At 39.1% G+C, this 26,100-nt stretch overlaps 1 protein-coding gene across 3 annotated transcripts in view; it reads left to right on the top strand.

The window, feature by feature from the left end:
* ABCC4 (ATP binding cassette subfamily C member 4) overlaps positions 1-23,806 on the top strand; it is a 142,159-nt gene extending 118,353 nt beyond the window's left edge. For 2 of the 3 annotated variants that reach the window (XM_041423392.1, XM_041423391.1), the window contains 3 exons: positions 241-346; positions 14,452-14,586; positions 19,427-23,806. In XM_041423392.1, coding sequence (XP_041279326.1) covers positions 241-346; positions 14,452-14,586; positions 19,427-19,534 — 349 coding nt within the window. In that variant the 3' untranslated portion in view covers positions 19,535-23,806. Of the gene's footprint in view, positions 1-240; positions 347-14,451; positions 14,587-19,426 lie in introns of those variants that run through there. The other variant, XM_041423393.1, reaches the window with a different exon arrangement.
* Positions 23,807-26,100: the final 2,294 nt, after the last annotated feature.

Below are 26,100 nucleotides of genomic sequence, written 5' to 3'. Positions count from 1 at the left end.
TGCTCTACTTAAAAAGAAGAAACCCTTTCCTTATGAGGTATGAAAGGGTAAATTTTTGAGTGTGTTTCATGATACGCCTCCAAGTCATCTGGTATAACAAGAGGAAGAAGCGCTGTAATAACTTTAGAAACATATTTCCTTCTATCCAGTCGTGTTTGATGAAGTCATAAAACCTGCCTGCCATTCAGTTATCCATGCAAACATCTTATTTTTGTCTGCATTGCTCTTGCTGTGTTTCAGAACAGATGAGTTCATTCAAAAGACGATCCGTGAGACCTTTGCTCACTGCACAGTGCTGACCATTGCACACCGCTTGAACACCATTATTGACAGTGATAGGATTATGGTAAGACAGTTAACTGCTTCACTTTATTTTTCTTTCCTGAAGAATAATGTTATTGACTCTTCTTAATTTTGATCTGTAAGTGGGTAGGAGTATAAGTCGTATGTTAGGCTTATCCAAGTTAACTTCATTATCCTAGCTACTGTAACTCACAACTCATAAAACTGTAGATGTAATGACTTGAAAAGAATTCTTGCTTTCTGTACCCTTGTGCTTTCCATCCTGCAAGACGTGAACCCACTGCAGATGAGGTGCAGCAGGAGACCTGAGCAAATTAGCTCAGTCAGTACTGGGAAGTCACACCCATGAGTTCTGGACAGTCAGCTGGGTTCAGGCAGGTGTATTAATGCACTCTCCTGGGCCGAGGGAGGCAGTGGCAATAGTTGGTGTGGGGTGTGTGAGGAGGAGGTGGTGGAGGTTCTGGGGCAGGAGACATGGAGGCAAGGAGACAGCAGCTGCCCTGGGGCAAAGGTAGTGATGGGAGAAGTAGGACTAGACTGGTGAGGTAATGAACATGGCCAGCTTTCCAAAGCAAGGTTCAAACAGAGAAGATGGACCATTACCAAAGCATCAGCCTCTGCCGTCCTTGCTCCCGAGAGAGGAATGTTATACCGTATCTGCCAGCTTGTCTGCCCCACAGTGCATTGCACATGCATAGAAATTAGGAAATTCTTGCTGATTATTTTCATAAAGGCAGTGGTGTTCCCTGGACTCTCAGGAAATCCACCTGGTTTGTGTCATTGACATAACGTGCAGCCTGCAGTTCTACAATTTCCTGCGGTAAGAACACGAGCTCTTTGCAAACATCATCTTCACAGCTGGTTAATGAAATAACTGGCATAGAGGGCAAACTGTGTTCATAGGTGGAACTCAAATTTAACTGGACTTCAAGCAGAAATTAACCTTCACCTCTTGGTGGTAACCTTAAAAAATACCTCTCAGCTTCTGTCTTACGAAAGTGCAACATAATTGTTTCTTTTTTTTGTTTTTACTGGATGTTCAAAACATTTAAAATCTCTGATTGGGTAGAGTAGTTGCCTGAAGTACACAAAATAAAACAATTCCATCTGCTGAGGTGAGTGGTGTACTGAGGAATAGAATAGATTGTGAGCTCAGTGATTGCAGTTTACTTATAAAGAGAGAAACCAGCAGAACTGCCGTAAGTAGTCATGTAATTGCAAGCATTTAACATATAATAAATAAATATTTTCTTCTCTGGTGAATACCTCCCCACAGGTCTAATGGATATGTTGGTGTTTTCTACAACTGAAATGAACAAAAGATTTGTGAGGAAACAACTGTGACCTAATTAATAGCTGTGTGTGTTTGTTAGCTGTCCAAAGGGATTTCTGTGGGTTTTGGTTCATTAACTACCATTAACATGTTAGGCACAGAATGCTCTCTCCACAAAGATGTTTTCCTAGTTTACCTTTAATGTCATGAAGTTGCAGTGAAAATGAAGAGTTTCATTTACTTTTTATGCCAAAAATTTTTGGAGCAAAGCATAAAAATCGCCCTTTTGCCCAAACTACTCAGGATAATTGCCAATTACATAGCTACTCTATTGCATTTTAAGTGTCCATGCGTTATTCTTACCCTTATGTTGTTTTAGTTTCATCACTATTAAGATTTCTAGTATCCTAATTGTCTAATAGTCTTTAATGCTTTTTGCCTCTTTAGAGTATTAAGATAGAGATTTGAAAGATGTGTCTTTGCATCTGCAGTCAGTAGTAACTTCAAAATATTTTTCATCTTTCTGCATTGCTCCATTTTGATCTTACAGATTTCTGTAAACTGGGGGAGGCAGGAGGGTGAGAAGCCTGATTAAAAAAAAGGGGGAAACTGACATGTAACTTCGTAACAATCCTGTTTTCTTGACATCCTTACTCAGTTATTGATTCTGTTTAGGGGCAAATCGGAATCATGATCTCATATTTAGAATGATCAGAGTTATGGCAGGTGTGCTTCTGTTACACTTAATTACTTGGTGTACTCGGGCATTTAACTCCTAGTAGGAATAAAGCAGAATTTTTTTTTTAAAAACATGTTTAAAATGCCAAGAATAAGAATATTCCTCTAGAAGACTAACTATTCATTAATAATGGCTATTAATAAAATCAGCATTCCTGGAAAATTAATTATTTACCTCAGTATCGCAAAAATTGAGACTTACCTAAAGAAAGCTTTTAGTGTGTTCTGTAATTTGCTTAGTCAATGGTATGTTTTAGTAATTACAACTTGAAAAAGAATCTACTTGATGTAGATTCTTTTTCAAGAGGCAGAAATGCACAAAGAAAGTACCTGATATTATTAAAAATCCTTTTAATTGAGAGAGAACAAAGATAGAACCTGGCAGTCAATTGAGAACAATTGTCTTTTGACAAATAATGAATAATTTATTTTTCCAAAAATTTTTGGGCAAACGTGTTCAGCTCTCTTAAATCAATCACGAATGTTCAAGCCCACTCCTGAACAAGTGGACCATCACCTGGGCTTTCCTCCTTTCCCATTGAGTCAGATTGAAAGGAACCTCCTGCTCTAAGCAGGGTCAGCACTAATTTTACATCAGCTTTCTCAGGACTTTTTCCATTTGAGTCTTGAAAAGTTTGAGAAATGGAGATTCCACAGTCTCTGGGCTACCTGCTCCAATGCTTAGTTATCTTAGTCATTAAATCTTTTTTCTCCTTATATTCCAGTGAAAGCCTTTCTTCCTTTTATGGCAATTGTTTCTTGTTTTCCCACTGTGTATCTCACTAAAGAGCCTTCTATCTTCTCAGTAACTTCTTTGTTTTATGGGAAGGTTGCTGTTATGTCCCCTGGAGCCATCAGTTCTCCAGGGTGAACTCACCCTGCTCCATCAGCCTCTCCTCATAGGTGTTCCAGTTCACTGACCACCCTGGTATCCCTATTTCAAGCTTGCTCAAATTTGCCTTGCTTTTTCTTGTACTGGGGGGTCAAAACTGGTCATCATGTCTTGAGTGTCTTGGCTGCAGTCTTCAGCTTGGCATTGTCCATAAGTTTTTGATGTAATTCCATTTGATTACTGGCTAAAGCAGAACTTTCCAAAGAGAAACTGTTTGCCTTTAGGGTTAATCCAGACATTAAAAAAAAAAAAAAATTAGAACAGAAAATAATTTTGAGAAAGTCATGAGAAAATGTCAAGTTGGATGAGTATGGAAATAGGAACTGAACGTGAACTGTTGCATGTCTACTCACACCCGTCGTAATAACAGGTTCTATTTTAGAAGAGAAGAAAAGCCTACTCAGGGAGGGAAAAAAGGAAGAACAGAATATATTTTATACAACTGTAGACAAATCTGGCCCCAGGAGTTGTTTTAATTCTCGTTTGTTCCATTCCCAAAACCATACCTCTGCTTTCATAATCCAGGTCACGCCTTAAGAGTATTTCCATTATATCTGTCTTGGTGATAAACACATTTTATCAGAACTTCAAACGCTTGAAATCATTGAGGGAAGAGCTGTATTGTGTAACGTGATACTCTCTAACCCAATCGCCTCAATGAGTAATACTACATTGCACTTGCATAGGACCTTTCATCTGGAAATTGTAACGCTCTTTATAAACATTAATTAATTAAACTTCAAACACCTGGGTGAGATAGGGAAGTATCCATACAATCTTTGGAACCAAAGTTGGAAAGACTTGTTAAGTCAGCCCATCAAATAATACTACCATAAAATTATAATCCAGCGGTTTTCAAGCTTCTTTTTTTTTTCTTCTCTCTGTGCTGCTCCAGCATCTAATAGGACACTTTCTCATTCCTTTTCCTTCATTACTTTGAGAAGCCAAGTTGTAACTCTTCCCATCAGGTGCTAGCAGTACCCGTTTTAGCTCTTTGGCACAGGGAGGCACTCTGCTGCCTGGCAGAAGGGGGAGGGTAGGATGAAAGCTGCAGTTACCCCTTCTGTAATGGCAAATGCTGGCAGAAGCTCCGCTCAGGCTTGCTTCATTGGTCCCTCATTCCTTGTAGCTTCCCCACCACCTCAACAGCTGATTCCCTGTCCTGTCCTCACCATAGAGGGCAAAGGCCTTTTATGTAAACTACATCTCAAGCTTGTGGCAGCCAGTGGGTACAACTCCCAAGACTTCCAGGGGTATCTTATAAAATCCCTGTCACTCCTTTCTCCCCCTCTTCTCTGCTTCCTTCTCCAGGTTGAGAAATGCTTTTTAGAAACTGTTTTTACAGAGGGGAAAAAAGAGGCATACAGAAATTGAGGCTCACCCAGGGGCGTACTGGTTCAGTCACAAATAAAGTATATGCATCTGGCAAGAACCTGATGGAGTTGTTTGCTGTATATACTATGCTGTGGCCTCTCCAGAGGAAAGCCACAGAGTCAAAACTTGTGCACTTTTCTATGACAAGGATGTTTCTCCAGAGAGTTTTCATATCAGTGTAATACTTCTTTGAAATGGAAACTCTTTATGCAAGCAGAACTTGATCTAGTAATTAAAAACTGTCATTCAAATAGGAAGTTTTTGATGAGAGAATCATGGGAAGAGATTTGATTTATTTATGGGAAAACCTGTTGTGGTTACATTCTGAAATGACTAATATTCAGGATAACAATGCAATGCACTTCACAGCCAGACCCGAGTTGTTTTTTTTTGGTCAATAGAAAATGACTTCCCACATCTTTCCGGTACACCTCCCTCATTCATTATTCTCATTTTTCTGATGTTGTGTTTGCCATGGAGGAACATCTGGGCCTCACAAATCAGGAACTGTGTTTCCTGCGCTGTAGATGTCTAACTTCAGCAGAGCAATCAGTCCACCAAGAGTAAGTATAAACATCTTGGAATCAAAGAGAGAGAGAGATCCAGGCGGCATGGTGTGTGGTGAGAAGGCTGTCACCTACAGCTGTATAGAAAGTGCTGTGCAGCAAGCAAGGTCTGAGCGCTTGTCTCTCGCTGGAGTTCCGATGTCTGACCCAGTATTGCACATTAATATCCTTCATCCATCCAGGTGGAGACGAGACAGTGGTGATAGACATCTAAGTGAACAAGGTGGTGATGGCCATACTGCCCTTCCTTACCATGGGGATGACAGCATTATTCCAGGGAGTTGAGAAATCTGTGCTCTGTCTAAAGGGGTCTAGATGCAATGCTCCCCATTCCCAGGTGTCCTCTGTGTACCCAGGGTAGCCAGGTTAAGCCCTTCCTTTTGAAGTGTTGCCAGAAGTGCAAGAGTCATCAGAGGATAGCAAAAGGGAGTCTGAATCTGCAGCCCAGTGAGAAGCAGAGCTCTTATAGCAGTGGGGAAGCCTCATCTGTCCTACTGATACCTTTGTGTGAGCTTTCACTGCAGCGGCCCAGCTTCAGATGGAGATGTGGAGAACTCAGAAAAGTAGTGGTGGTACACTTAATTTAGTAATACTGAGTTAGTCAGAAAAGCTATGGTCTGCTGACTCTTCTTTAGGTGGCTTTCTTTTGCACCTATTTAAATATCACTGCTGGAAAATGAATGTGTTCGACAGCAAATCTCAGCATTCTGTTTAGGAGGGTGTATTATGTTAAGTCACCAGACACAGAATGTGCAATCCTGGTTGTAGAACAGTTCTTTTTGAAAGCTGTGTCCCACCATTGGTGTAACTCTCTGGTCTTCAGTGTGTCCATGTCAGAGTGTTTCCTTGCTAGAAAGCTGCCCACTGTCAGACACTGGCCCTCAAGTGCTCGGGATGTCTAAGAGAGGTCAGTTGATGAGACCATAAATATTCCTGGAGCCTGGGGTGATAGAATATGAAAATTTTTGAAAATAAGGATTTTATGACTTCCTTCAAAATTCTAAAGCAGGACAACTGGATGGGTATAAAATGGGTATTTTTTTTCATTCTGTAATAGAAAGGTGGAAGCAGATTTGACCTTCTGTGAGCCCAGTACCTGGAGTGTGGTGAAATATTATTGAATATTATGCTTGTGCTATTGAAGTCTATTCTGTTAAAGAATGTAAAAGGAGCTTAATGGATTATAGTAGCTAGAAGGAATGCCAAATTTTTGCAACTAAGCATCTAATTCTTCATAAAAACCTTAAAGTACATTGTAGGTCTGAATCCAGTAATTTGGAGTAAAGTTTTTAAATTCATACTGGTGCAGTGGCTGTCATAATTCAGAAGGAACAAACACTAATAAAGCTCCTTTTTTTGACTCAGCCTCTGTTCTGAAAATGTGGACTAAAGAACATTAGAACTAAATTCATTCTTGTTTTTATTCAGCCTAAGAAAGATTCCCACTGAATTCTGGGACCAAAGTCTCTTGAGTAAGGAAACGTGAAGGCAAGAATATGAAGGGTACTCATAGAAGGGGACCTGCATGGAGAGCAGAGGGGATGGAAACCATTAGGTTTCTCCTTTCTATTGTTAACTCAAGACTTCCAGAGTTTCTGTAAGAGCTAAGAATGTAGCAAATAATTTTTCACAAATGGTCAGTTTTGATTCTGAACAAAGGCAGTTTCCAGTGTTCCCAGATCTTCTGAAACTGGGTTGATTTTTACCAAACCAGAAGAGAAAACAAAATCCTTCCGTTTTCTTTCTTGGAATGTATTGAATTCCACAAATACCAGCAGTGAAGACATTGCTTTAAAAGCTGAGTAATATATGCATCTTTACCATTAAGAGAAGATTCTATGTTAGGCCAGGTTTTGCATAAGATACTGAGCTATGTCCTGTATCAGAGCAGGTCTTGTCAGCTGAAATGGAGTGTCTGTGATAGTTGTGAATGTCACACCTGGCCTATCTGCCTCTAAAATTAAGTCAAAATCCTGAAGAGCTTGAAAATACACTAGAGTTCTTGTTCTCTTTGCCAGTTTTAAGCCACACTTCTCTAAAACATTGGCAACTTTAGTTCTTAAAAGCTGCTCCCATTTCAAGAGGGCTGCCCAACAAGATTCTTCTTTTGCCTAAATAAAACAAGTAATTATTGAGGCAGTACTTCAGCTGGAAGCATTCAAACAAAGAATTTGAATTTGAATTTCTGCAGGAAGTGAAGCCAATGTTTGATGAACTTTGATCTCTCATTCTGTCAGGCATTTGTGTGTGAAGGTGTTTCCATCAGTGTAAGAACAGGATGGTTGTATCGTATTTCTTTAAAGACAATGGTATGGAATCTAGACTGTACTAAAAATACTAACACATCTTTAGAGAATGATTTTTCTTGCTCAGAAATGCTGTATTATTGTTTAAAAGCAGATTAGCATAGGTCATGCTGGTGGCTGGTGCCCTGAGCAGAGAGTTTCTGATAAGGTGAAACTCTCTTTATGGCAGCTGAGCCACAAGTTCATTGTCATCAGAAACTGATAAAACCAGGAGACACGCTCAGTCATCTGCAACAATATTCCTTAACCTCTTGAAAAGTATAATATCCTGCTAGCTTATCTACCTTTCTAAGACCCTCAAAAGCCTTATTAAAGAGTGTGATTTTTTGAACTGAAGTATATCTCATGTCACTTCAGGGCCACATTTGAGCCATTCTGCAATCCCAGTTGAGAAATGTGGCTTTGCAGTGATGGAAGCAGTCATTACTGATTGACCAAGGGAGAGTTTTGTCAGCACATACGGGTTTTTGTCAGCTGCTGGTAAGAACTGGCAGGAGGCCCCTTCATGCCCTCTGAAGCAAAGGTTGGACTTACACTGTTATATCAGATGTTTGGAGGTGAGGAAACTCTGCCATACCAGAGACATTTGCAGTGTGTGGTTAACAGAGTTCTTCAACGAGACACAGCGGCAGTTCATATCAGGGGATCATCACTAGAATAAGTCTCATTACTACATATGTTGTTGGGATTTTTTTCCCCACGACATTCCATCCAGCTTGCAGTGCACTGCATGCCATCAGTTGGAGGAAAAGAAGGTAGATGTTTTTAATCTCTGCAAAGAGCCTAAAGAAAACCTGTGTGAACCAATTCACCAGGCAGTGCTGCATGCTCAATTCCCCCTAAGTTGCAGCCAAAGAAAAATTTCAGTTTAAAGAAACCCACTTTTTCTGATTACAGAACAAGATGTCTAAACTTGCCTTTTCTGTGAAACAGAAAAGGGATAAGGGGGTACATGTCAAATCCCAGTGACCAGTGGCAAGTCTGGCATTGTTACAGCAAAGTTAAACTCTGTTGAGGTGAGTTATTTGGAAAATCTGAAAATAATGATTCAGATTATAAGAAGGTGAATTCCCAGCTTTGCTCTGCTCTGTTCATGTACATGCGACATGAAATATGCATTATTTGACGCCAAATTTGTCTGGAGGTACTGGTAGAATAATTTGTGTAGGAACTGTGAAGGAGCATGGGAAATGTTTTGAATAAACCTGAAGGCTTAAGAAAAATCAAAACAAAAAAACCCAAGAAATTACCAACCAAAGCTCCACCACCAAAAATAATTTTAAAAAAGAGAGGAAACTTTCAAAAGAAAAGGAAAAAACCTTTTAAAATGGTTTCTGAGTGATATTTGCAGCCTTCTGAATGTGCTTCAATGTTCACAAACATGTTTAGATAGGTTGATATTTATAAATGATTCCTCAGAGAAGTATGTGCATGTTTCTGATCTGTTTTGACAAACCATGATGAGACAGAAGAGGCAGAACATGCTTGCATCTGAACTTAATGCCAACTGGAGTACAGGCTGTTGACTCTTTCCCACAAAGCTATGTATTGTCTTGGGTGAATATATTTCTTATAATATGATGTAACCAGAAGCATCTCCTGAATATTCTTCTCTTCCCAGGACTTTATTGAAGATCATCTTGATGTATGCTCTCTGAGGAAAACATTGTTCAAAGTTGTACTCCTAGCAGAGTTTTGAACTTTAATAATGATTTTTTTGTTTGGTGATGTCTTCTCCAAGTCTAAATTAAATCAGATGTATTCCCAAGGAGATAATTTCCCTGAATTATTTTCCTTTTGAATAGGAAATAAAAACATTTATGATCAACTCTTAAATGTCCCATTTCCCCTCTAGCTTAATGGTGAATATGAACGTGAATAAGAATACTAGTCATTCCTCAATAATAATTGAAATAAATTCCCATGCCCCCCCTCCTCTGTTGCTGAACACTTCCAACCTTGGATTGGTTTTTTTTCTCAGAATGTTTTATAACTATTGTTCTCTTGGTTTGTCTGCTTTTGTTGCTGAAAGTTGGAAAACACAGGATTTAGAACTTTGGTTTTTGTGTCTAAGGATAGCTGTAAGTACATGGTGTTTGTTACAGTGTTTTAGAAGGCCCTTGTTCTTTCTCTCTCTGTGGCCAATGACACTTCTTTTACATATATTAATCTGCAAAGAAGATTGTAAAATTCACTTACAAAATGAGAGTTGGCTTCTTCAAAGTCATGTGCAACAGAACAATATAGATTATTTGAAGAATCGTCAAGGAGAAAAGGTGTTCTCCTGGCTCTGCTGCCTAGGTTTCTGCTGGAAACTCAACTATCTTGACATAATCCTCATTCATTGTTTTGTTTTTCTCTTTTTGTGGTGAAATGGATTTCCTGACTCCTTTTTCACCATTTTATGTTTTACTTTTTGTCTTCCTTCCCCTGCTTTTTTGTCTTGGTTAATACATTAAATTATGAAGCTATGGGATGGAAATGCTGCAAAGCTTGGGGGTTTAGGGAGGGACCTAGGCAAAGTGGGGATAGATCCCCTGGTAGGTTACAGCTGAGGCAAAATGTAGTGCTCAAATCTTACCCAAATTTAGTTCAGCAACATTTTTGTGGCATAGGCAAATACTCCTGTGCTAGTTAGAGTTAACATAAACACATTTAAATGGCTAATAATCTTCTCATGTTGGATATTGCAGGTCAAGATCAAACACTTCTTTTCTGTTTCTCTGTCCTTCCCTGTCATATTTTAATCGTCCCCTTTCTGTGTTACTCTGTGCCCCAAAATTCAAACAAAGTGCTGTTCAAAACTGTGTTATCTTCTACCAATATGGTTCTTAACCTTCTGGAAAGATCACAACTCAGATGGGCAGTCACTTCCCCAGACTATTCAACCAGGATGAAACATTAGGTGAAATAGAATTAGATGGCATGTGAGGATTTTACTCACGAATAATACATCATTTGAGCCCTGTTTGAACTTAACATGTCTCTGTATTGCTGCTTGAGTAATGCTAATGTGGATAGCTATAAGTAAAGATGTTTTCACCATTCTCAGGGAAGTAAGCAAATTCCATTGAACAGCAATTTTCCTGCATGTTTTCTTTTGTATGATTGCCAGCAGCCAATTTTGTAAATTTTGTACTGTTGGAATTACTCTTTCAAATGAGAAAATCCTGTTGAAGTCATAAAGGTGGTACTACAAAGGCAAGAACAGTGCAGGCAAGGTAAAAGAAGCTGCCAGTGCAAGAGGGTGGAGAATCTGGCCCTGGTTTACATATGACCACTTTGGGTTTATATAACTCTTTTGTGTTTGTTTTTATTTCACTCTGGGCTGTCCAAGTATTTCACAGGCAGTTAGCTCCCACAGAAGTCTTTATTTCGTGTATTTTACAAAGAGTCAGAGAGAGGAGCTGAAAAGTTGAGTGATTTGTACAAAACCCCTCTCTCAATATCTGCACTGCAGTCTGTGATGAAATTCAGGTCTGATTCAGAGTCAAGTGCTCCTGTGTGTGTCCTCCACAATCTCCCTGCCGATCTGATTTCGCCAGCTACAAGCTTCTCTGGCTCTTCTGTATCAAGTTCCACTGGTACAACTGCCTTGGGACGCATCTGGGTTCGATTCTCTTGTATTGTGCAGTGATAAGCGTTGCAAGTTGATCGGAAAATATGTAGCTGGTAAACACCAGATTCCACCTTTCCTGAATGATTAGCTGGCTTTTTGAAGTCCTAATGATTTTAATTTGGCTTGGAGTCAGTGAGTAAGAGTATGCAAAGCCTTAGCCAAAGTACCTATTTATTTATGTAAATCTTATCAGCACACATTTCTTCAAAGAAGAGTACCTATCTCTTTGTCTAAGTGCTTTTTAATAAATATATAAATATATATATGTATAACTATCAAGTAAACCAGCTTAAATTTTCTCCATTGTCTCATGGATGACAGCACTTAGTAGAAAGTGGTTTTCCTTGGTGAACAGGGTTTATAGTGTTCCTGACTTGTAAGAATTATATTGTCTGTTCAGTATCATTCTTCATTTTTCATTTCAGATTTTTTTTCTTAAAAGTAACAGAGCTTATTTTTCTGTGGCTATTCTGTCTATCTTTAAAACACAGGTTTGGGTTTTATTCCCAAAGAAAGGCTATGAGTAGGTTAATGATTTGTTTAAAATGTGGATGGAGTTGCTCCAGACAGAAATTGCTTACTCAATCCGTTCATCTTCTGGACCTGACTGATTAAAACCTGCCAAGGAAGAATAATTTTTTCCCTTTCCCCACATTCTCTGGAGGGGAAGGATTGTCTATGTTTGTGGTTGTTTCAGATATTTGCAAAATTAATATTGAAATTGTAATACTGCAGTAATATAATTTTTTAAACGCTCTACTTGCCTATTGCAGTTCTTTACTAGTAAGAGACACATTTTATGAAGATGCTTTTTGTTTCCTTTCTTAAGGAGTGTTTGCATAACCTAGTGCTATGCTGAGAAAACTCTACTTACAGGTGACAGAGGTGCTCTATGCTGTGGCACCCTGATTTAAATGTTGAATTGTAGAAGATAATTTATTGTGTTTTTAAGGAAGCTGTCCTTAACTGACATACAATAGCTTTAAAAAGCTTATGATAAAAATTATATTTATAATCAATCGTTAAATATTCAGAGTAAATAGGATAGGATTAAGCACATCGAAAAGTCAGCATGTGAGTAAGTACAGTAGGTGAAATACTGCATGTATTAAATGACTGTAGGTTGTGCTGTGCAATATTACTAATATTTAAGATTTTTCTGTGAGCACTTTCTTCAGATGCAATTCCAAACCATACTGGAAATCACTTGCAAAGGAAATTCATAATATAGGCTGGGTTCTCTAAGTTAAGAGCTTTTGAAAATAGCAAATATCTTCTTGTAGGTTTCTGTGCATACAGTTCATAAAATTAGATGTAATTATGCTGCTGCTTGTTGTCTGAGTTATTTTCCATTCAAATGCCATGCACTTAATTGAACCGGAAGGGAAGGAGTGGGTCTCTTTTCCCTGGTGCTGGGTCTCTGGTGTCAAACAAGTCGGCAGTGATCTTGGCCGTGCAGTATTTTCACACTGGTGCAGGCAAAGGTGTCAGCTCAGCTGTGCCCCTTCCTGTGGCCTTTGTCATTTACTGGAGTCCAGGCTGCTTGGTCCAGGCCCTTGGCCATCAGGATGTTTGGTTTTATGCAGCTGCACAGGCGAAGACACGTTTGAAAGTTTCCTCACAGGACTCTGAATTTATCTCCAGGCTTGTTGGAGGTTCTTCTTTCAAACAGAAGTTTGCACACTATTTTTCTTACTTTGGAAGCTGTCCTCACAATACCTTTTACTCATTTCTTTCCTGAAGTCAACAGCTCCATTTTTTTAGATCTTTCTTTTTTTCTCACAAGTATGTACACCACAATTATAGCTTGAGTCCTTGAAGTCCTTTTGTTGTGGCAATATCTTTGTCAATAGCACGCCTGTGCATTCAGTTTTTCTATTTATATAAGAGCAAAAATATTTTCTGAATTGTTTTCACACATAAATTCTTTCCCTTTTTTTTTTAAAACTCCATTACTCCTACTCATAGCGTAAAGTACTGAATTTATAGACTAAAACCTAAATCTCTTTCTTGAGTCAATACCATTAATTTATAAGCCAGTTAAGTATTTGAGTGCATTGCATTTGTCAATATTGGCTTTTCCCTGCTATTGTGTTTCTCATTCTCGTAGGTTAGTAAGGTGTATCTGAACCTCTGGTCTATTATTATCTGCACATTTTTGTGTCATTTGCAGGTCTGTCACTTCTCTGACACCTCTTTTTTCTGATGATTAACATAAGTAGCTACCACCTATGCCAGAACAATATGGTTACCACCAGTTCCTACCTGTTCAGCTTTCTACAAAGAAAGCTGCACTGTTTAATTCAAATCTCCTGTTTTCTGTCCTGGTTTTTGAAAAGCTTTGTTCTTTGTAGCATGGTTGTTTAGTTACACCAGAAATCTTTCTGGAAATCCATATAAACTATTTTTCCTTAGTTTTCTTCTGGTGCATTAAAAATTATATCAGATATGTGATTGCTAAAGTTGCAGAGAATGAATTCTACCTGTGATCCGTGTGTCTTCTTTCGTTTTAATGACTGTTTCAATTAATTTGGTGTCTTACATCAAAATATATATGCTAGTCTAAAATTTCCTTGAATTAATCCTGTAAAGGCTTTTAGAAATATAAGTTCAATGTCTGCTGCCATGCAGTCCTTAAATGAAGTCACTAGTCTGAAAACAGTTTCTTAGAGATTCAATCAGCTCATTCTTAATATTTTCCTATATTTTTGACTGTGTATATTCTCTGTGGATTATTGACTTAATGCTTATTTAACTTCTTTGTTGTTCTTTCTTTCTCCCTTCCTCTCTTTTTGGGTACCTGTGTCCATGGTGGCATCTGATCTTTTCTTTGTGTGGAAAGAATAGGGTCAGGTTTAAATATCTTTCCAATACATAGTTGGCAAAAACTGATGCAAGAAATTGTTTATCTTTTCAGCAACACCCTCATTTTCTTTAATTACACCTTCACCTCTAATTCAAAAGACCTACTTATTCTCCCTTAACCGTCTTGGTGGTTATTGCGTGGTTTTTACCCACAGCTGTTTACTTCAGAGCCCATTTTGGACCTCTTTGTTTCCTTCTTACACAATGAATCTTATAATCTGCTTTGTTGGCTGCACAAACATTGTATTTCCATATTCTGCATAACTTCATGTTGGATTCCTATAGGTGGAATGGCTGTAGGGCACTCTAAAATAGTACAACAGGTCTGTAAACTGAGAAGGTGCTATACTAGCTTGAAGAGGACAGAATTCATTTTCAGGGTACAAAATTCATCTTAGCACTAAAAATGTATACATTTCCCCCTTGCCTCTATTTGCCTACATTTGGTTTCTAGTCTCTAACATTTAGTTTTTAATTTTCTTATGTTAATACATTGGTTTCTGCTGATTTAACAGGTTTTAGATGCGGGAAGACTGAAAGAATACGGTGAGCCTTACATTTTGCTGCAAGAACAAGACAGCTTATTTTACAAAATGGTGCAACAAGTGGGCAAGACTGAAGCGGCTTCTCTGATTGAAACAGCAAAACGGGTAATTTCAGAAGAAGAGATAATTAAGTTTGTCTCTGCAGTTTGTTTATCTGAAGTTAGCATATTCAGTGTTGCAGTAAGCCTTCCACTAAAGGATCTGTCAGTTTTACAAAGCAAAGCCATAATTTTCAGTGGGATATACACAGACTTCCAAATGATACATGTATTTATATGGCCTAAGTTGAAAGACTGGATTTCTTGCATCCTTTTGTGTGTACACAAAAGAGTAAGTGTAAATAATATAGGACATACTCACTTGTGCTGGGCATTGATCTCAACTTGCTGTGGAAAACACGTTAGGGCTGCAGAATCAAACATTTATATGTTATGTCTCTGTTTGTTAAAGGGTCCTCAGATTTTAGCTGAGGCTCAGTGCCCCTGACCATGCTGTGGTCCCTGAGAGTTTGATCACATTCCTTCTGTTGTGCGTTCCCTTACTTCATTCTTGTACCCTGGCTCTCTGTTCTGCACCAAAGATGAGCAGGGCTCAGCTAAGAAACAGCTGTTGAATGTTTTGTCGCCTCCTTGTTCCCTGCAAGGCTCTGTGCCTGATTTTGAACGATTCAAATCCTACTCAGAGTACGGAATTATTAATGTAATTGTGGGCATTCCTCTGGCAATCAAAGTGTTTAAGAGACATCAATGGATTCATTTTCATAATATGCCTGTGAGGTGAGGCTGTATCGTCTCCACTTCTCTGATGGAAAGCTGAAGCAGAGATAAGAAGATAAAAAAGAATGACCTGTGATTGAGGATCTCTTTGACTAGCTTTGGCTTGCTTGCTTGCTTTTTTCTTGATAATCTACCACACAGGTCGTCCAGAGCAAGATTCTAATTCCCTCAGTGCCAGCTGAGGATTTTAATTCCCTCAGTGCCAAAGTTTCAGCATTGCTCCAGCTGAGACTGGCAGTGCTCAGTTTGGCAGCAGCTCGCTTAGAACCCATGTAACTGTGCTTTCAGCATGCAAGTAAGGCACTGGTATCAAGCAGGTAAAACCTAAGAGAGCATTTTACAGGCGAGAGGCAAAGCTCTTCAGCCTTTATGCTTTCCTTTCCTCAAGTTGCTGGATGCGTGAAGCAGAGCTAGAGGAGCACAAAGTCTAAACTGCTACCTGGGGAAACTAAAAAACAGTAGACAGGGAACAACACACAAAGACAGGAAACAAAATGGTAGGTGTTTGACTATTTTCCAGTAAAAAAAATAGATGTATTTCCAGACAGTTTGATAAAAAGGGAAAGTAGTGCTGTCATGGAGGTTGTGTGCTCACATCTGGATGCTATTTTACTGGACTTTTTGAAGGTTAGGGAAGAGATTTCTCTCTGTTCATATTCTCAGATTTTATTTTTTAAAGAGTTTTTTAAGTAAAGCACTGTAGCTAAGAGCATACACTATAAATTCTTGTGTGGCACAAATTGCAGAACTGAGGAAAGAGTTTTGTCTTGAACTAAGCTGTGTTACAAGTTCTGCTGTCTTCTTCCATTGCTGCAGTGTAGCTTCATTTATTTTCTTATAAGAAGGGAATGGGTTAGCCATGTTTTCTGTGGTATGTGCATGACAATCTGGAGGTTATATAAATGATATTTAAAAGAGTAGCTTCAAATTCGTGTGACCATTGTTTGTCTGTAAAGTGAAGGCCAGCTTCCTAAGGCTTGCTCCTTGGACAGACAAGAGGTGAGGCTGTCCAGCTGTCATCTGTAGAAATTTAGCTATGTCATGCTGTCATTCCTTCCTTCCCTGGAGCCCTCCCCAGTTGCACAATTGCATTCAAAGATGATTCAAAATGTATAAAAATAATTGCCTGATGTTACTTGCCCATATAGTCATCTGCAGTTACCACATCAATGTTATGTGATTTTGTACAGGAAGGGAAGAGATCCAGGAACCAGTCTCTGCTGAAATGTGGTTTGATGAAAAAGTTTGCTAACTCCCAGGCTAGAAGGCAGATACAAGCTTTAGCATCTGCCAAGAATGCAAAGCATGGTGCTTATCCACACTTGGACCAAAAATATGGGAATCAAGAGACTGTATCTCCAGTCAGCAGCTACCCAGCAGCAGAGTTACAGTTCCTTCTGTTTGAAGGACTTGGACAATTCAGTGTTTTGTTGTTGCTGTCCCTTGTGCTTCATGCATACTTTCAGAGAAGTCGCTTAGTCAGAAGAGCTGATTCCAATGGCTTTTCTTTTTACACTACTGAGCCTGCTGCATGTATTGCTGTTGGTTTCCCACATTCCTACTGTGGTTACTAAGAACTGTTTTTATGAAGAACAGCTTTCTTTCTGTTTTTGGAAAACAGCATGCTGCACATAAAAAGAAATGGTAATATGACATACATACATAGTTTTCAAAAAGCATTGCAGTGGGTTGCTAAGGAAAATGGTTTGGAATGTGGCTATGCTTTGGCAATGATTATTTGATTTGTTGCATTTTGGACCTGAGTCTTGATTTATTTCAGTTTGGACCTGTACAACACAAACTTGTACCAAGATCTTCTTTCAGTAAGCTGAAACTTCAAATGCATTTTCTGGAAAAGTACTGATTTTGCATATCTCCTTTAAGTGCAAATTAGGAGGTACTACATATCTTCAATTGGGAAGACTAACTTGGACATATTTAAGAAACATAATTTTTAAAAAATCTCATGGGCTCTTAGCGAAGCATTGCAAGACTGAGCTATTGCTGGACCCTTAGCTCAGGCTTCCAAATTGATCCAGTTGCTATTGTACGGCTCACTTGGTCACTGAGTATCCCCATTTTTTGTGCAAATGTCGAAGAGAACAACACAGGCACAACTCAAATGGGATACTGCTGAGTATGCATCAAACAGCCCATGAGCCTGATGGCAGCTGAGTTGTATTTGACATCGTGAGACTGTTATTATCTTTTCTTGGTTTACAAGAAGCTGCTAGGAGAAAATCCTGTGGGAAACAGAGAAATAATCATCAAGCAGTGAGAAAAGAAAAAAATAAAAGTGCTCAGTTATTCAGATAAACAGAAGCTGGTGTGTTCTCCCTGCTCTTGGCAGTGTTGAGAGAGGCTTTTCTGCAGGCCTTGGTGGCATCAGGATGGGGATGGGTTTCTGTCAGTCAGGTTTGAGTACGTTGAGGGAAAAATAAGGGTTGTTTTATTTTACTTTAAAGCTATGACAGGTGTGTAAATATTAAAATACTAGGTGTTATCTCACCTCAGTGATTACTTTTAAAAAGGTTGCAGCTCTGTTGGCACTGGAAGAAACTTGTATAAAGACTTGGGCATATAATATCTTGAGGGATTGGGCTCAGGGGAAGAATTGCAATGAGACAGTTGAAAAGCAGCTGCCATTTCATTACATCTCTAGTAATGTGCCAAGGTTTTCTATTAGCTTTCCATTTAAAAAAATCGCATTCAAAAGCTGCATTAAAAGTATGCCAAAGTTTTATGTTTTAAGCCAGGAATGGGATGGCAGTGCTGAGGCTGCCGTCTGCAGCCTGTGTGCAGTCAGCAGCCTCATTAACTTCCCTCTGTTGCATCCGATTGTGACTGGTTACTGAGGAATGTCTCTTAACAGGACTCCCAATTCTTCTGTTGATTCAAATCAGATTTTAATATTCTTTGAAACTTGTAAAAATGCATATACCCTGCATTAGTGAGTGCACAAAAGATGACAGTGGTACTTACAGGAACATTTTTGTAGAATGACTATTTCTTTTTTATCCCATGTGTCTTACATTCATGTATATGAAAAGGATGTTATTATCAAACAAACTGACCTTTGTTGACAAGACTCTTAAATATAAATTGCAGAAATGTTTCATAAGCTGTACTCAAAGCAGTCTGACTATGAAACCTAACTCATGACACGTGTCAGCTTCAGAAAGATAGTGTATTTTCTGTTTTTAAAGACTCAAACAAAACTTTTCACATTCTTCTTTGAAAAAAAAAAATTGCATTTGAAGTCCTTTTTCACCCAACACATTTTTAGATAAGAGCACACAAGTCTTGACATTATTTCATTTTGTTATGCGCATCTGTCAAGGAACAGAGATATGATACAGCTGCTAAAAACTGATGATTGTGGAACAGTGAAACTTGACAGCATTTCATTTCCTTTATGTTCTGATTATACATTTATCAGGAAACCTGTATCTCTTCTAGTTGAGCTAGAAATTGGTAGAATTCAGGAACTCAAAGGCTTGGCAAAGAACTGCCCTATTATTTGGTATCATCTTACGTTTTAGAGAAGTTGCTTGGTTGAGTCATTGTTAAAGCTTTTGCTTCTTCTTTCATTATTGTGGTTCACTATCCAGAGATCACATTTCTATAGGCCCTATAACTGCTCTGCAGCACAAATTAAAGGCTGGGATATTTCATACATATACTTCGAAGTTTCAATGGTTGTCAATCACAGTTTGTAAAATATAGGGATTACAACCTGATTTTAACATCCAAATCCATTGTGTTCATTTTATGTGTGAAAATGAGAAACCCTTGTGCAGACGCAAGATTTCACAGCCTCTTTGTCATCCTGTTTTTAATTTATCTCCATGTTTTGAGCTAGTGAAATGATTTTACTTATCAGTTTAATGTAAAGCGATAAATCTTATCTATTCATCTGAATTAACAAAATTTGAGGCATCGACAGGTTGTGTGGGATTTTTCACACATTTTGTTTTATTGTGAGTTCATCTAGTAATTTTACTAATTTTTCAGTGACGTACATTTACTGAATGCCACTAACCTGAAGTTCCTGTTGTGATTCTTTAAGGATATGTATTTATCTCTACTATATTTATCTGCAGAAATATTGTTTGAAGCTAAATGGACTTTGTTACATAATTACTCATAGAATCTCATATTTTTCCTAGGTATACTTCAGCAAGAATTACCCAGAAGTTGTTCAGAATGGTCAGCTTACCACAGACTCCTCCTTGGATCCTTCCTCAGGATTATGCATAACTGAAACTGCACTGTGATTCCTCATTGCCTTAACTGTTCTCTGTAGAATGTAAACCTGAGATCATCTAAACTCAGTGGCAGTGTTTGCAAGTGTCAAGGGGAGAGGAAAGGGAGGGGGGCAATTCTTTGCACTGGACATCCTTCCTATTTAATACTGAGAAGAAAATTTATATTGTCCCTGTTTCTTTCATTTCAGTGCAATATGTTTTTCGTTCCAACTAATTATGTTTGTATTGCTAAGGAAATTAGGCAGATTCAGTTTTTATTTGAAAGTTATGTGGTAGAGATCTCTATTTAACAGGTGCAGGACACCTAACAGGTCTAGTGTGCTTATTTGGAGTAAAATAATTGGAATGTGTCCTTTTTTCTTTTAGAAATATTTTGAGAGCAAGCAAAACCAAATTTTTTTTCAGTGTCTCTTTAGCATGACAGCTCTGTCTGAACAGCAGATTTGGTAGTGTGCAACTCACTTGTCTAGAGGAACTGTCTTTCTACCTGTCACAAGTATCTATGTGGGCTGGTAGGAAAAAAACTTGAAGAAGCCAAAAACACTTTTTCATTTTGATAGAAAAGTACTATATACTTTTTTTTTTTAAATAAACAGTTCAAATAATGCTGTTCAAGATGAATGTAAATATTAGTTTTATTTTGCTAAAATCCAAATGCTGAAAAATCAATCTCAATCTTCTGTACTTCAGAAGAAAATTACCATATTTGCACTGAAGAAATATTTAAATAATTTAACATACATTCCTCTTTTTACCCAGGTTATCAAAGAAAAAAGGTATTAAAATAACTTGAGGAAATGTTTGAATGACATGTCATTATACCTAAATACTGTGTAGTACAAAGTTATCTTCAACACAACACATTGAAATGTATACATTATTTGCATTTATTGTGCCTTAATATTTGTGCCTTCAAGCCAAAGCTGTAACTGCAGGGTACACAACAAATTCATTAGATATATGTTAAAAATATGTAACTTTAGTTTTGCATCAAGGGTTCTGTCGAACTTCAGCTGTATGAAGTTACCATCCTGCCAGAATAAGTAGGAAAATACAACCTGTAGTTTCGAATGGCTGTTGCTGATAGAGAGGAATGCAGTGAGAGAGGGGTTCAATATTCATAAGTTATGTCCTGATTCAGCGAAGCACTTCAACACAAAGGCACTATTCCCATGTTTAAAAAATAAACCAAGCAAGTGCTGTGCTGCTTCAGATTTTTTCAAATTTAGTGAGCTATTCTTTGAGGTCCAGTAGAAAATACATCTATTCATCCTGCTGTTTAAAGGGCACAGGAGAGACTAAAAGGCAAAAGATTTCTTCAGGACACGGAAAATATTGTGCTTTTTTAAAAATACTGAAGATGCTTGCTATTGCCTTTGTAACAAGTGTTATTTACCCAATGTTCATCCAGTGGTCTGAAAGTAAGGCAAACGCGAATGTTTCTCATTTCCAGCAGTCCTACCAGAATGCAGTTTAGTCAGATACAAAGTTACTTCTTACTGAGAAGTAAATTGAGGCCAAAGTAGGCTCAGCACAACCGCTCATCTTGGACATCTTCCTGCTCGGAGCCAGCCCGATGGTGAGAAGCAGAATCCTTGTTCCCCTGTTACAGCATCCTCCCTGCGCTGGGCCTTGCTGTCCTGCTCTGAGATCCCAGGAGAGAGGGGATTGTGTCTGCCGTGCCACCAGCCAGCTTTCTGAGGGACAGGGGCCTATGGAGCTTGTGGAACCAACATCAGGCATCTGTGCTTGCTGGTAACATCCTCTTAACGTGCTTAAAAATCATTAGAGGGGAGTTAGAAAATGAGATGCTTTTGTCCCTAGCCTTTTTGTCAAGTCCTAGCCCTTCTCCTGCAATGTGTAGCACCTTACACTGTAACAAGTTCCACTGAGATCACTGGAACCAAACTTCACACGGTGATGAGCAGCAGGAAGCTTGTGCTACATCCAATGATAAAACAAAAACCAGCCAGCCAGGGGCAGCTACCAGCCACCAAGCCACGTGGCACGGATGTGCTCTTGTGTGCAGTGCCTGTGGCAGACCCTTCTGAGAACTCGCCAGCCACATCCACGTGCTCTGTTGCTTGGCCCTTCTCTGAGCTGCTGCAGTCCACTTATACAGTGTCCTAGAGCACACTTACCATCCTGTGTGTTCTGTGGTTGTTTTCTTTTTCATTGAAATTGACTGAAATAAGGATAGGGTTCTGCAGCTGAGTGAGAGTAGTGGTTGCATTGCACAGGTAAGTGAAGATGTAAAGTTTAAATGTGTAGAGTCATGTTAGATAATTCTAGGGGACTGTGTAGCATAAAGAAAGTTCAACCTCATGGCCTTGTCCACAACTGCCTTTTTGGCAAGGATCCGTGGATCCTGTCCAAACTCTTCTCAAGCTTTTCCATGGAAAAACCTCATTGGAGTGGTGCAAAACACAGCTATGGTGAGCTGACCAGTAAGGCAGTGCACTTCACTGAATTGGGAGTTTAGCTCCTTTGTTTATCTTCTTTTTTAAGAAGTATGAATACTTTCAGAGTCTGTGTTCTACAATATGGAATTCTTATTATTTTTAAACACTTAGTTCTTATAGGAGAAGAAATGTGATGTATAATATGGAGACTTCTAGATACTATAAGAGAATAGTAAGTTTTCCTGGCCATACATACCTCGAGTTTATATTTTTTTATCAGACCCAAGGAGATCTGCACACGTAAACCAAGGGTATAATTACAGTTTTAGTTCATTTCAGCTCTGAAATGAATCTATGGTAAGTTATATTTCAGAGCAGAACTCCAAAACGCTGGCTGCTGCAGACTCACTCGTATGAGACCCTGACTGATCTAGCTATCAGTCTATAAGCTAGAATTAATTTGATCCTGTAGCTTTTTGAATGTGCACAAAAATGTTAGGTATCTCTGAAAATGCTGATTCTGCTTCTTTGCGTGTTTTGGCAGGACACTACTTGCTGTAGGTATCAAATATCAGTATAAGACAAAACAAATTTTCTACAAAATCACACTTGAAACCCATAAATTGCTGAGTAGAACAACAGATAGCCAGTCATTCATGTCTGTCATTGGCATTATTTCATCTTTTTGGTTTAAAGCAACAAAAATATTTTATTCAGGAAACTGGTTTTGCTGGTATTGTTGATAGCTGTTTGTTCAGATGTTGATTAAGACCGAGTGACCCATTTCATTCTAGTTGGGTAAAAAAGGTGCAGTGTACCTGAATGGCAGAACTCAGATCAGGGGAAGAAAAAGGCCTTCATGTGGTAAAAGTCTTGGTCTGTTAAATGAATATGTTATCTTTCCATCAAGGTGTCTTATGTTTCCTTACAAAGAAAAATTTAAATAGCTTTAAACTTCCATTTTGCAAAATGTTGTGCTTTATTTAGAAATAGCAAAGCAGGTTACTCTGAGTTGCATACCTTACTGGGGATCTTGGAAAAAGAACTCAGTCTCCTGAGTTATTCAAGCCTTTAAAACATTTCTTCGCCATGAGGTGCCTTAAAGTATTCTGGAGTCTTATTTCTAATAAATATAATTTTATACTGTAATACTGAAAATGATCAGTTACAGAACTGTTGTTTCTTAGGTGTAAAAATCTAGGAACAGCCTCTACATCTGATCTTGAGAATTGTTTTTCACACATTTGTTTTGGTATGTCTTTGCTCCACCCCTTCTCCGAAGACCACTGTGAGCTGACAGAACATGTTGGCATTTCCAAAGCCACAGTTTGCCAGGATAGATCATTTCATATTTTACTTATTTGTTTGTTTTAAGGACAAAAATTCTCTTTAGTGAACTGCACCATTTGCCAGATGGACATAATCTTTGTGATACCATTTGTACTGCCCTTTGGAAGAGGGAGGACTTTCTGACCAGCCGCAGTAATGCTGGTTGCTTAAGTAATATTGATGGTTTCTTTCAGGTTTCCCAATACATATGTGAAATAAGATTCTTTTTCTTTCCTTTTTTTTTTTTTTTTTTGTTAAAACTGACCCTTTGAAATATCTCACTTCAAAATTTGGCACTTTTTTTGGAGGAGGGAGGAAGGAATTGAAATCACTTCTTTCTTGTGATGGTGATGAGCATGACAGTTCTGCAGAAGATGTGGCTTTCTGTGTGTGTTTTACACTGTGTAACAGCGCGCTGCTTTTTCATCATTTTAACTCTGGTTTTGGTTTGGTTCTTGCATTTGTTGTAGTAATTTGATTTTGGCATTACTATGGAATGATTTCTTTTGTGGACGTTCACGTGACAACTGCTGTCATACAATAAAAGGCATTTCTCAGAAGCCTGTCTTAAGTCTGTTGTCATTGCAAATATGTGGCTGAAGGCAGAAGTTATGGGGCTGAGGTAAGTCAGGACATGTCTGACATCTCAAAACACCTCTCAGTGGCATCAGTAGCCCCAAGAGCTAAAAATGCGCTTGGAGGTACAAAACATAGTAATACATGCCAGCTTGGTTTTCCCAGATTTCTCCAGTCTGAGATCTCTCAGGTCACATTTACCAAGATTTTAGCTTTAATTGTGGAAAAGTATTGCAAATAGATTTTAAAAAATTGTGATGGAACAACCACTGAAGTTGCACCAGTGCAGACGGGGTATCGTCTCTTTCCAAAGCAGCTGGCAAGCTCTCTGGGCTGGACGGTGGAAATGTGTAAGGTCAGTGGGCAGAAGTGAGGTGGGTTAACAGCATAACTCCAAAATCTGGTGTTACCTCTCCTGTGCTTCTGTCTGATGAGTTTGTTACTTGATTTAGCAAGACACTAAGAAGCTGCTTTTTTCTAAAAACCATGTGAAATTCCTTCCTATGTCTTCCAACTGTCTCAAGTACTTCACTCTGCTATCTTAATGCAGGATTTTTAGTCCTGGATGAAATGTGCATTTGTCGGTAATCCCTCAGTGCAGCAAGTTGCAGGACCTGGTACAATATGAATTGTCATCTCTCCTTTTCTACCAGGGAATATGCGTTAAGAATTTCTCATATTTCCACCGAAAGTCTACCTCACAACCACCATGCAGCTGTCCTAGTTGCCTCTAAGTGAATTTGGCTTGGGTTGTCACAGCACAAGTCACCTGTGGGATGTGCAGTATCCATCTGGAGCTATATTCTCCCAGAGCAAGCACTTGCCAGATGTGTGTGCTCCTGCATTAATACAGCAGTTCTCTTTTAGAAGTGGAAGAGGGAGATTTGTTCCCTTGCCTGAAAGAGAGCTGCTGATAAGCAACAAAGCCAAAGATGATTTTTAGGAATCAGCTCACAAAACAAGCATGAATTTCATAAACTCAGTGTTTAAAACTGGTTCATAGATTTGGAGCAATATTAATGTACAGAAAATTGGGGCCATACTCTGATGTATGAAATCGCGTTTCCACTGTCTGCACCTTGGCACCACTTAACTCCCAAACTGGCCTAGAATCAATAGCTTCATCTGTTTTGAGATAGAAAATTCCCTATGGATCTTAGCCACGGATCCAGCACATGCTGAAAAGTACAATAACCTTGAGGAGAAACTGGAGGTAGTCCCACTGCCATTCAGGAGCCAGGGCACATCCTGCTTTTAAGTTGCTGTGCTCAACATGGATGCAGAGATCATACTTGCTTTCTTCAAACATGTGAGTTAAAAGCTGCACCAGAGCTCTCGTCCCTCTCCTGTGTGGGATACTCTGGTTTTTTAGAGCATACTTTTGGGTGTTGTAGGTTTTCCTTAGGCTGAGCTTCTTGGGTCTTCCCATCTAGCGCATGACCAAAACATAATATTGAGGATCTTTTTGATGGGAATGTTCACCATGAGTGAATGACATAGGGCATTGTTTACACCAGGACAAAGGAAAAGCCTAGATTCAAGTCCAAGTTCCAGGGAGTATTTATGCATTTTGTTTGATTGTCAGCAGAAATTACCAGGAGGAGCTGGGGCTTCTACTCCATTCTATCAGCATAGCCGGGATGTTGTTGGGCAGCAGGATCCATTTGCTCGTGCTCACTCCTGCTCTCTGGCCCCAGTGGGGTGGTGGTGGCCCAGGCTGCAGCTGCCACCACACAGGTCTGACAGGTCTGCCCTTTGCAGTCAGTGCTGCAGCTGTTGGGCAGCTCTTCCAAGCCAAACTCGCCTCTCCTGCCTCCCCAGGGATGCTGTTGTCCTGAGTGCCATTGCTACTGTGTGGAGCTCTGCTCCAAGATGGGATGCTCTCTGTGCCCAGCTGTTCCTACTGCAGCTGCTGCTCCTTCAAGATACGGGCAGTGAAGTCTCCCTATGGACCAAGCTGTTCTTAGAAGAAATAAAGCTCCTAACAGAAGGGCTCTGGAATATTAGCTGAAGTTTCTGCTTTTTCTATACCTAGAGAAAAAGCTCCCAGTTTATGCAGTGTAAATCGCTGTGTTGCATCCAAGGGGATGTGTATCATCTGCTCACAGTAACATCTGAATGTGGTGGCTGAAGCACGGCTGGTGGATTTTGGTCATGCTGGTCAGGCACATGAGACTTACAAAGAGCTATGGTGTTTTTTTCCCCCCTTTCTTCCTTTCTATTTTTCAGTTCTGAATATGCTGTGGGGAATTAAAGTGAGGTGAAACA

The sequence above is a fragment of the Onychostruthus taczanowskii genome, unplaced genomic scaffold, assembly GCF_017590055.1.
Source record: "Onychostruthus taczanowskii isolate IOZ18803 unplaced genomic scaffold, ASM1759005v1 scaffold77, whole genome shotgun sequence".
In the NCBI taxonomy this organism is placed as follows: domain Eukaryota; kingdom Metazoa; phylum Chordata; class Aves; order Passeriformes; family Passeridae; genus Onychostruthus; species Onychostruthus taczanowskii.
The sequence above is the reverse complement of the archived record's forward strand: the minus strand, read 5'-3'. Positions and strand labels throughout refer to the sequence as shown.